The following is a 10,807-nucleotide window of genomic DNA, read 5'->3' on the forward strand; positions in this document are numbered from 1 at the left end:
GACCTAACCCTCTTATATACCGCTCTAAGGCCTTCCTTCTTCTCACAAATAACAAAACCAAATCTCTTTAGACCTTTATCGAGTTTTTGTGCAGAGAAGCCATGGCGTGTTCTTGGGATGAGAGGCAAATCTCTTCTTAGGAGAGGGAGGAGAGGGACACCCTGTTCATGGAGATCGACACGGAGGTGGTCGAAGAGGAGGCGCAGGCGACCGTGACGACCACAAGGTTGACCCATCCACGTATGGCGCCGTCAATACAGCGGACTCCGGTGAGGAAGAGTAGCACATGGGACACCACCGTGGCTTGGTCCCAGGAAGGCCACTCTACTCTTCCCCTCCTGCGGTTTCATTTCCCGGGGCTCATGGCTGGTGAGTTTGCCAGACATGGGGAAAACAAGACGTGGGGCATGGACTCCGCCACGGGCGGCGATCATTTAGAGTATATTTATTTTGTCCATAAAATAACGCGGATACATAGTAGTAGTACATTAGACTGAGATCATTCAAGCTTGTGTTAAAATTAAGGGTAAAATTAATATGATTACAACGAATTTTCACCGAGAATAAAAGGCAGTCAAACTGCCGAAAAAAACTTAAATGGATCCTCTACTTTATTCCCTATGCTACTAATCTTCCTTGTGCAAGGTGTTAAATGGAGGCCATGTGCCACCACCATTCTGGCAGTCATGTCCTTGTCCGGGCCTCCAAAAAAATGAACTAACCTGACCGGAGACCTATGCACACACAGTCCAAAAAAAGATAAAAATGAACAATCCTACTCCTTGATTTCGATGGGTGTCGTTGAGAATTTTCCGGTCAGAACATCGACGAGTGGCCGAAGAACATGTCGTCCCTCGGCTCGTCCTTGGTCCTCGAGGTGTCGTAGTACATCGCGTCGCTCTGTTGCTGCTGCTGCTCCTGCATGCTCGGGTACGAGTACGAGGGGTTGCCGAACCCGGACAGCGCGAACCCGCTCATCTCCGCGGGCGCGCCGCCGCCGTCGACGCCGCCGAACCCGTCGGGGCGAAGGCTGGAATAGCCGCCGGCGCCCTGCAGGTAGCTCGCGGCCGGTTGCAGCGTCGCGGCGCGGTACCGTGCTGCTGCGGCGGCACTCCCGCGCGCAGCCGGCACGTCGTGGTTGTGCTTGCCCTCGTACGTGGTGACCACGGCCCGCAGGTCCTGCGACGCGCGCTCCACGTGCTTCCGCACCGGGCAGTTGGGCGTCGTGCACTTGTAGTAGCTCCTGCCGAGAAGAGAAAGGCAAAGCCGTGCATGTCAGCTCACACGTGTCCAACATTCGTGCTTCATCTCAAGAAGTTCGGTAAACCTTCAGCTCGAACGTACCTCGGGTTTGGGTTGCCCTTGACCACCTTCTGCCCGTACTTGCGCCACCGGTAGCCATCGTCGAGGATGTCGATGTCGCTCATCGTCTGGACGACGACCCTCGGCTCCCGCACCGTCCGGTTGCCGACGCCCATAATCGTCGCCTCGCCGTCGCTCCTCCATCTCTTGCAGTCAGGCTCCTCGTCGTCGAACTGATCATCACCGCCGCCGACGGCTCCGGCCAGCCTCGAGCTCACGCCGTTCATCTCGTCCTCCCCGTAGGACGCCGAGGAGTTCTCGGGCGTGCCGGAGAGCGCGTCGCTCGACGCGTCGTTGGCCCCGTGGCACTGCAGCGCGTACGACGACGACACCGCCGAGCCGGAGCCCCGGCGCGGGTTCTGCGGCTTGGGGTGGTTGTGCGTGCCCTTGTAGACGATCTCGGTGACCTGACCGTCGGGCGCCTGCTCCACCTTCTTCTTGGTGGGGCAGCCGGCGAAGGAGCACTTGTAGTAGCTGCGCGGGTTCTCGCTCCCCTTCATCTGCTTCTGCCCGTACTTGCGCCAGTTGTAGCCGTCGTCCGACGACGGCCGCCGGCTCTGCACGCGGTACCCGGCCGTCCCCGACGGCACCGGGACGCTGTAGGCGCCGTTCCCGAGCACGTCGGGCGCCGTCGTCGCCATGATGGTCGACGTGGTCGGCGGCTCGAATTGCGTGGTGAACTCGGCCGGCCTCGCGCCCCCGTTCATGCCCGTGTCTTGGTAGCTCCACGGTTGCTGCTGCTGCTGCTGCTGCTGCTCGTACGAGTCTCCCACCTACAGTAGCACAATATATTAGAGATCATGTAGTACAAGTGCACGGGCACAATTGGTACAATGGTTTTGACTTGAGCTTAGAGTGTGACAGCGTTGACTACAGTGTTTTAATTTCCAAATGATATTAAGAGATAATGCGTGTGTGCATTTTTTTGACCTGATAAGCATGAAGGCATGTGAAGACAAGTCACATATTGTGAACAAGTCAGGAGATGACATTAGTTTTTTTCTTAGGAAATCAGAAAAAATAGTATGTGGGGTAGAAGTACTCCTACAGTAGAAGTGTGGCAAACGCTGAGCGGGCCTCAATGTTCTGAGTAGGCTTAAATTATGTGGGCTAGAAGTACAAAGAAAATATTATGAGTGGGCCTGAATATTCCAAGTAAGAAGCCGGGGTCGTCTATCTTCCAGTCAACTGTCAAAATGTCGTTCTCTTAACGAGTGACTTTGCATGTAGTTGATCATTCGGTCTTACCAGTTGAGCCATGGGCATGGCCGACTGCAGGAAGGAGGACGCGGTCGTGGTGGTCACCGCCGGCAGCGGCGCCGTCGTCTGGAACGTGAAGCCGGAGTACTGCCGCTGCTCGTCCTGGCTGGTGCTTCCCTGCAGGCCGTCGTTCTCCGGCGTCCCCATCCAGTTGAACTGGTGCGAGGGGAATGCGCCCGTCGTCGGCGATGCGAATAGCTGAAACAAGCACACCCACATCTGTCAGCTTCCATGTTTGAAATAAGCCACTTGCACCGTTGCAGTGCACGCATGCGCGGCACGGCGGGAGGGATGATTACGATGAACTGCTCGATCGGTGCTTACGCTGGGGGTGAGGAGGACCGGCGAGTCGAGGAACCCGGAGGACATGTTGAAGTACGACGACGGGGACGCCGGCGGGAAGGAGGACGGCGGCGTCATGGCCATGGGTATCGACAGCCTTGATCCACCTCTGCCGCCAGCAGAGAACGAGGTGTTCGTTGCGAAGGCGAGCGCGACAGGTCCCGAGTTGGCCAGCGCAGCGCCGGAGCTAGCTAGCTTGCAGCCGTCGAGGTCACCGGCGGCGAGGGAGACGGCCGGAGAGGGAGAAGGGGAGCAAAGAGCGCGCGCAGCTGGGAATGGGATCGATCGACGGTGATGAGATGACTCTCCGGACAGGACCGGCCGAGGCCTATATAGAGGTTTGAATATTTGACCGTTGACTGGTCAAAGCAATGCTTCTTTGACTGGCGGCTACGACCAGCGCGATGGTTAGAAGGATGGGATACCCACCAATGGGAGTGCGCTTGGTGGCTCACGTGGCGGGTTGCGGGACCTCTTTGGAGGGGGCTGTGCGGAGGCGGGTACAGTTTTGGGTGGGCGGAGGGAGTGACGGCCGTGGATCGTTTGTCTGACTAGTTCTTGTCGACTGGGATCATGGCCTGGGCCAACCACAATGCGCTCGTTGATTAGTTAAATTAAGCCACATCTCAGTATCGCTTTGCGGCGACCGGGAGACTTGTCTTGACAGTGTTCATTAAGCTCATTTTTTGCTGGGAGTTAATTAAGTTTAGTTAAATATAAAGTTTTGTTAAATATAAATTTTTTGCTGGGAGCTAAAAATTGTTAACTGAACACTTTGTTTCCAAAATAAGTCGGTTCATTCTCGGTTTTCAAACATTTGGCACCCAAAAGAAATACTGTAGCACCGATGCAATTTGACCAAAATGTTACTACAACATCTTTGTCTCCTTTTTCTATGGAAAGGGAGAAATTCATTCTTCCAACCTATTATTAATCTAGACGACACACAAAACCATGAGTTATTAGTAGAAGAGTATATAAAGTGAAATATATGATAAAACCATGACTACAAAATGACACCAGAAACCTTTAGTTGAATATAAATCGGTCGACGACGCGTTGCCCGCGGGCGTCATCATGGAGCTCTCCGACCTTTTCCAACTCTTGGGGATGTGTCTTTGAGTGAAACCCTATGGTCTTGTCGCACGGTCGGGCGACCGCATCGTTCCCATATCGCTTCCCTCCCTGGAGCGTCGGTCCCTTCCATGCTTTCCCAGAGTTGTACATGCATGATATCATGGTTGGCAGGTGCCAGACCAATGATGCGGGTGGTTGGCATTGCTACCCGTGTGAAATGAAGATGGTGGAGAGAGGGGCTAGGTAGTGGCATGTTCTTTGTTGTCGACTGCCTGGCATGTCCATGGGTTTGTTCTCACGCCTTCTTGTTAGAGGTGAAGTCGGAGATGCATCTGGAGAGGTGACATAGTGGCAATGATGCCGTACAAAAGGTAGGTTTGATTCAGGAATCTTTAATGGTCATGCCTGCCAATGTAGGTGCAAGATGTCTTCTGTCCCCCTTCAAGGCTTGTCATCGAAGTCTGAGCTTCATCATCCTCAACGCCTCTAGTCGTTTATATGGCATAAGTCAGCGTGGATCTCTTGAGATCACGTTGAACGCTCTTGGTTTGTCTTCTACGGTGAAGTCGAAGTTGCTTGGTCGGAAAGAAGTGATGACGATGAGGATTTCTGGCAACCTCGGCGAAGGTTATCTCTTAGATGGTGTATCCGTCTCTTACTGGACAACCAGGTCGCATGGGTGCCTATCTTGTGGGTGTATTGTACCGGTTTTTTGTTAATTGACCGGGCAATCCCCTTCTCATTGAATGGATATAACCCTTAGGGCTTTGGTTTCAAAATAAAAGGACAATAAACATCTTGCAATTGGGGATGGGTGAGAGGAAAGGGCGCAAATATAGGTATTTAGCCACATGCCTAGCCTAGGCTTAAAACTCTCTAAACTTTTCCAGCTGACCGCCCATCAGTTCAGAATGAATAACTAGGTTGAGAATAATAACCGTCTTTATCAATTTGGAAACTTGCATTGGTGTAACCAGGTCTGACCTAGGCTAGAAACTCTCCTAAAATTCTTGTTTGGTGATACAAAAGGGACAAATGAGCAGAACAATTGAGTTAGGCTAACCCTTAGGTCTGACTATACATGGTATTGCCTTGTCTATGACCCTATAAATCACATCTTTCGAAGCGCGGTCTTTAAGAAGGAGATTGTGCATCCATATCAATGTTTTTTCTCAAAAAGGGAGGAAATACCTCAGCCTTTGTGTCAGATTATGCACACGATAATATATTATTAATTATTGAAACAATGGCAAGCAAAGCTAAGCACTAAGGCCGATCAACTCGGCGTGAACAAAAATAAAAGAAGAAAATCCGAGGCCATCTGCCTAGGACAAGCCTTGCGACAACATATCCAAATCCTACTACAAAATTTAGAAGCTATACAGTCACAAACAAAGGGTGCAGCGCTCCAAGACAACGCCTTCCAGAAAAAATCACCGCTCGCACGCCCATACTAGCTGGTCCAGCTAGATGTCAGAACAAGGGCTATCAACCCCAAAGCAATCCTCGAACCAACGGCTTCAACTAGGCAACGACGGGTGGACGTCGACACTGCCTATCCGACTGGATCATGGGTTTCCACCCGGAAAGAGTGCATCCAACAAGTGAAAGCTAGTTCCGACATTTTCATCCCGGAGGATATCAACCCTTGTTGCCAAATCTAAGCAGCGGAGGTCAGAGCTAAGCATGATGGTGATGCCTTTAGCAAAAGGGGCAACGCAAATATGTAGCTGCTGGATCTGACCGTTGGAGGTCAAATTACGAGTTCTCTCCGTACAAGGAGCTGTGCTTTGCAACATTAAGTCTCTAGGTTATACATGTACTGAAATCCAGAAGAATGGACTGAAATTGATCCCAAAGATTAGAAAGGTGATTGCGATTTAAGAAAACTACGGGCAATTTAGAAATAGACAAGCCTTAGCTAAACCGTGGCGATGGTCGGATAAATTTATTTTCGGCCAATAATTGTTGGCTAACTTAGCAAAGCTATCGAGTAATACGGTATTCGGATGCTTAAACTTATGCCCCTCGTGTAGCCGATGATATGAATTTTGTACTATCAGTTGATGACTGGTTCCACGATTCGGATTGACAAAACTGCACTCCCGGTATATCCTGAATTTTTGTTTTCAAGGGGAAAGTCACAATGGCCAATTATTCTGGATGGAATGAGGTATGTATGGAGCTATGGTGAGGGCTTGACCCCTTCTCTGACTGCTCAGTTACTGCGGATTGAAGCTAGGAAGTAAGAGAACTCCAATGGGTCGATCCAAACGGACGACACGTCTGTTCGTTTTTTGTTTGTTTGGGTCGGTCGCCCGTCCAACAGCCGTCCTGTTTTAGATTTGGATCGGCAGTGCGTCCAACGCGCTGACCAATTTCATGTCCGCACTCAATTTTTTAAAAAGGCCCGTGGTCATATATCATGTCAGCGGCCATGTCTCATGCCAGCATCATGCCAGCTTCAAAAAAATATCACCACACAGTTCATGCTGGCGCACTCGCCAGCGGCCGGCACACATGCCAACACACAAAAAGGGATGGAACTTGAGTTCGACCACGCCAACGCGGCCCCGTGGTCATGCCAGCACACCTGCCGGCATACAAAAAAGGACGGCGCTCGCCGCCCCGAGATCACTCGTCGTTGAACCTGAGCATGTCGGCCTGCATCTTTTCGAACCACGGCCTCTTCCTGGCGACACGGTGTTGAGATCCACCTTCATAATCTCCACCCCGGTCATCATGCTCGCGAGAGCCACTTCTTTCACCTTGGTCTTGGTGTTGGCGGCCTCAATCTCTAGCATCTTGGCTTGCTTCTCCGCCTCTATCTTAAGCATCCTGGCTTGCTTCTCCGCGTCCATCTCAAGCCTCCTCCGCATCCCACTTGTCCTCCTTCTTGGAGTTGGTCTTCCCCCGCGGCCGTGCCTTCTCGCCATCCCCAACCTCCTCCACAGCTTGCTTCTCCCCACGCGACTTGAGGGCGGCATATTGCGCCTTGAACTTCTCCTCGTCTTTGATGACCCTAAAGCAATGGGAGAGGTTGAAGCTCCTGCCATTGTTTTGGACCTTGAATGCCTCCAAAGCTTGAAATGCCTACAAATGCATTTCATGCAAGCATATTGGCAAATGGTATGCAAATGAACACCAAGCATAAACTTGAAGACACAAAAGAGGGCGGCTTGCTAGCATACCATGTCTTGCATGCCGATGCCGCTCACGGGGCGGGCCTTGACGCTCTTAAGAGTGGCACAAAACTTGTTGCACTCTTGTTGTATCACCCTCCATCGCTTCAAAATGGACACCACCCGCGCGTGCTCACTATTTGGTAAAGGCGGAAACTTATTGAGCTCGTGAAACTCACGGTGGGCACAAAATGCTTTTGTTCGGCGCCCGTCTTGGGGTCTTGCCCAATGTCTCTCCAACACTCGCAAAGAAGTTTGTCCTCGGCCGTCGTGTATGCCTTGGTCCGCTTGCTCTTGCGCTTCGGCTTCGGCCCGACGGCTTGGTTGGCGAGCTCGTCCTCGAACAAAGGCACCTCTTCGATGTCGCACGCGTCCTCTTCCTCTTGCCTGTAGTCCTCCGGAAACTCGTGGTCAAGTGGGAAGCCGTCCAGGTCCATACCGACCTGATCACGCATGAAGGCCGCCTGATCTTGATCGTAGCCAGGGAACGGCGTGAACGCCCCTCGGCCATCCTGGCTTTGTGTCTCGCCCGGCGCACCAGCCTCGAAGATCAGGTTCTGCATGTAGTCCTCGTCGCCGGCGGCCGACATTCCGTCGAACAGGTTGTGTGCGCCCGGCTGCACGTCGGCCGGCATCTGCCGCGCGCGTTTCCTCGCGCCTTCGGATGACGAGCCACCGGCCACTGGTGTGGCGTTGAGGTCGATGGGCGCCGGCGCGGGCGTGGAAGGCGCCACCACGCTCACCTCGGGCGAGCACTCCCCGGAGAGGCGGGACGCCTGCAGGTAGACGTGGAAGCCGGGCATCGGGGTGCAAGCCGACGCGTGGGGCGAGTCAGGCAGCACCATCCGAGGGAACGCAGACGAGCCGGTGCTGGTCGCGGCCATGACGGCGTTGACGAGGTCGTGCAGACTAGGGTTTAACCCTAGCATATAGAGCGCCTCCCTCGTTGCCGCCACGACACGGGCGTTGGTGACCTCCTGCTGCGCGGCGGCGGCGACGGCGGCCGCTGCGATGGCTTCGTCCCTCGTGCCTCCGGCCCTTCCTCTTGGCCGATTCCCTTGCCCGTTGTTCGTGCGTCAGCACCTTCTTCGGCTTGGGCGCAGCGGCGGTCTTGCGGGAGGCGCGAGGCTTGCCTTTGCCGGAGGGGGCGGTCGTCATGCTGGACGAGGCGAGGAAGGCGAGTCCGGTGGCGGCGTCGAGGTCGAGCACGTCGTCGTCCATGGCAGGGGGTGGGACGGGAGCGCGCGGGCGGGAGGGGGCGGATGGAGGGAAATGGTGGAGGCTGCCACCGACCAGCGGGCCCGGGAGAGGAGGAGGCCCGCGCGCACGTCCGTTTTATGTTCGCACCGACGCAACTCCGGCTCAAAAATGGACCGGGAATGGGTTTGCGTCCATTTGGATCGGCGCGTTAGGCCGACTTTTGTGTCCGCGCCGATTCAAACGGACGCCAGCGGACGAAATGAGTCGCCCCGTTGGAGTTGCTCTAAGTAGCCTTGCAAACTTTACTCGCCGAATTTGCCCAGACACACTTGAGGCTTAGTTTCAGGGCCGGCCCTGGGGGTATGGTGGCGGGGCGACGGCCCAGGGCCCAGGTGAGGAGGGGGGCCCATGACAGAGTATATATCTGTATTATAGCCCAGCAAAAAATAGGTAAAAATAATACAAAAGAACTAGAGAAAAGAAATAAGATGGGCTAGACCCATCAGATAGCTAGCAAGCCATCGCTGATCGATTAACGAACGCGAAGTCGCAAAGCGACACCGTGACTCACGCCAGTTGGCAGACGGCGCCAGGTTCGTCAGGCGCCGTGACGCCCGTCGGCCTCCTCGCTCCGTCGCTCGGCGCCTTGCCGTGTCATCCTCGCCTCGCCTGCCGCTGGCCCGCTGCCCGCTGGAGCTGCACGCGCGGCACGCCGCACGACAGTCCAGCAACCCAGCGGCCCGGCCATCCGACATCCGGCAAGGCGGCACCGCGGCAATACGTATACAAGTATACATCCGACTGGTGACTACAAGTCTTGAAGTCTGCAACGCGGCCGTCCCCAATCCCTAAAGTACGTTTGAATGTTTCCATCCATGTTCCTCAGTTCCAGTCCATCCCCCAAACCCTAATTTGACAATTTCAGTACTTTATTTATTCTTTATTTAGTATTTAATTACGTATTCAACTATACATCCATGATCCATCCTCCAATTTCAGTATGCACGAAGTTTTAAATTTTCTAATTCAATCAATCATTTTTTTGTCATTCTATGTACATGTCTAGGGTTTCAATCATCCGATGTATAAATTCCTAATTCTTTGTATCCTCTTTTGATCTTTTCTTCATAATTTTAGGACATTAGCCTGCCATGTTACCTAAGAAGAAGCAATTGTCGGGTGCTGAAACAAGAAGGAAAAAGAAAGAAAGTGATCCGAAAATTCTACCATTGAAGGATTCTTTGAATAAGTTCTTTACATCTTCAAGCAATGTTGATGTCATTGAAGAACAGGGGCAAGAAACTACTCCCGAAGAAACCTTTTTTGAAGCACTGAAGTATTATTGTTGTCGATGGAGTCGGTTTAATTTGATTCTTATTTGAGGTAATTAATCATGTCATGTTAGTTTCATTTTGCGATTTTTTAGTATTATTGTTGTTGGTGGAATCAGTTCGAATTTGGTTATTAGTGTTCTCGATGAAGTCATTTGAATTATTATAGTCAAATTTTAAACTAAAGATGTGTGACTAAAAGTTACTCTTAATAAGTCATATATATAACAGACACGCATACATATATATGGTCTTAGGACTTAGGATATAGGGGCCCATGTTGTCGAGTTCGCCTAGGGCCTCCCAAAACATAGGGCCGGCCCTGCTTAGTTTACAAGCCAGCGGTTTTACCCGGCACACCCCGTCCACGTCAGACTCGTGATGCGTGACAAATCTCTCCAAGATGCACGGCGAAGTAGGTATAGACGCGTGATCGACGTGCATGGTTGACGTGCCCGGAGAGGCTTTGAATGTTTCATGTCCAAGAAAAACTCCGTCCGTGGATGTGTGTGTAGCCTCACGAGACGAGACATTGCAGGGAAAATCAACGCACGGTTCGTTCACGAGAGATGGAGCTCTACGACGAGGAGGAGTCGTCGGAGAGAAATCAACCAGCCAGCCTGGGTGCGTGCCAGCACGACGGTCGCCGGTCAGTGTGGCCCTCACCTCACCGGGTAAAAACTTTCTGGGAAGCTGCCTCCCGCGGGGAAGCAGGAGGAGCGAGCAGGCCGCTCTGCACTGCACTGCACGTTGGAGGTGGACTGTGAAAGGAGGAGACGCTACGCTGCTCTCTCTCTCGTGTCAAAACGGTTGAACCGATCGACAAGGGCGAGAACGAGAAGGAACCGGTCCGGGTGAAGTGAATCACACTTGTGCAATGCTAGCCATCTTTGGTCTGATGCATGCTGGAGTGTGGCTTTCGTTGACCCGGCAGGGCGTGGAGATGTGTCGATTTTCTTCTGTGCGTCAGATGATGAAATGATATGGACTGACGGTGCTGAAGCTGTCAAACGTACGTACGTACGTGGCGTGCGTCCCGCCGGATGGAGGAGT

The 10,807-nt window shown here is 52.8% G+C and overlaps 2 protein-coding genes across 2 annotated transcripts; both read right to left on the reverse strand.

Moving 5' to 3' along the window:
* Positions 1 to 494: 494 nt before the first annotated feature.
* LOC125521534 (WRKY transcription factor WRKY24) lies at positions 495 to 3,190 on the reverse strand. Its single transcript, XM_048686592.2, has 4 exons — positions 2,947 to 3,190; positions 2,611 to 2,820; positions 1,345 to 2,135; positions 495 to 1,243 (listed from the first exon to the last, which is right to left on the reverse strand). The coding sequence occupies exons 1-4, from the start codon at positions 3,046 to 3,048 to the stop codon at positions 817 to 819; spliced, it is 1,530 nt and encodes a 509-aa protein (XP_048542549.2). The 5' UTR covers positions 3,049 to 3,190; the 3' UTR covers positions 495 to 816.
* Positions 3,191 to 6,903: 3,713 nt separating this feature from the next.
* On the reverse strand, positions 6,904 to 8,444 carry LOC125532955 (uncharacterized). The gene is made up of 4 exons (XM_087538859.1): positions 8,357 to 8,444; positions 7,449 to 8,280; positions 7,233 to 7,359; positions 6,904 to 7,134 (listed from the first exon to the last, which is right to left on the reverse strand). The coding sequence occupies exons 1-4, from the start codon at positions 8,442 to 8,444 to the stop codon at positions 6,904 to 6,906; spliced, it is 1,278 nt and encodes a 425-aa protein (XP_087394985.1).
* Positions 8,445 to 10,807: the final 2,363 nt, after the last annotated feature.

This window comes from Triticum urartu, chromosome 1A (genome assembly GCF_056163025.1).
Source record: "Triticum urartu cultivar PI428250 chromosome 1A, HENAU_Tu73, whole genome shotgun sequence".
Taxonomy (NCBI): domain Eukaryota; kingdom Viridiplantae; phylum Streptophyta; class Magnoliopsida; order Poales; family Poaceae; genus Triticum; species Triticum urartu.

Excerpts from the sequence above, each read along its gene's own strand:
- LOC125521534 (XM_048686592.2), bottom strand. The coding sequence starts at position 3,048 with ATGGCCATGACGCCGCCGTCCTCCTTCCCGCCGGCGTCCCCGTCGTCG. Across the intron at positions 2,821-2,946 it reads CGGTCCTCCTCACCCCCAGC|CTATTCGCATCGCCGACGAC; the intron begins GTAAGCACCGAT and ends TGCTTGTTTCAG. Across the intron at positions 1,244-1,344 it reads AAGGGCAACCCAAACCCGAG|GAGCTACTACAAGTGCACGA; the intron begins GTACGTTCGAGC and ends TCTTCTCGGCAG.
- LOC125532955 (XM_087538859.1), bottom strand. The coding sequence starts at position 8,444 with ATGGACGACGACGTGCTCGACCTCGACGCCGCCACCGGACTCGCCTTC. Across the intron at positions 8,281-8,356 it reads GACCGCCCCCTCCGGCAAAG|GGAATCGGCCAAGAGGAAGG; the intron begins GCAAGCCTCGCG and ends ACAACGGGCAAG. Across the intron at positions 7,135-7,232 it reads GCATCGGCATGCAAGACATG|GCATTTCAAGCTTTGGAGGC; the intron begins GTATGCTAGCAA and ends ATGCATTTGTAG.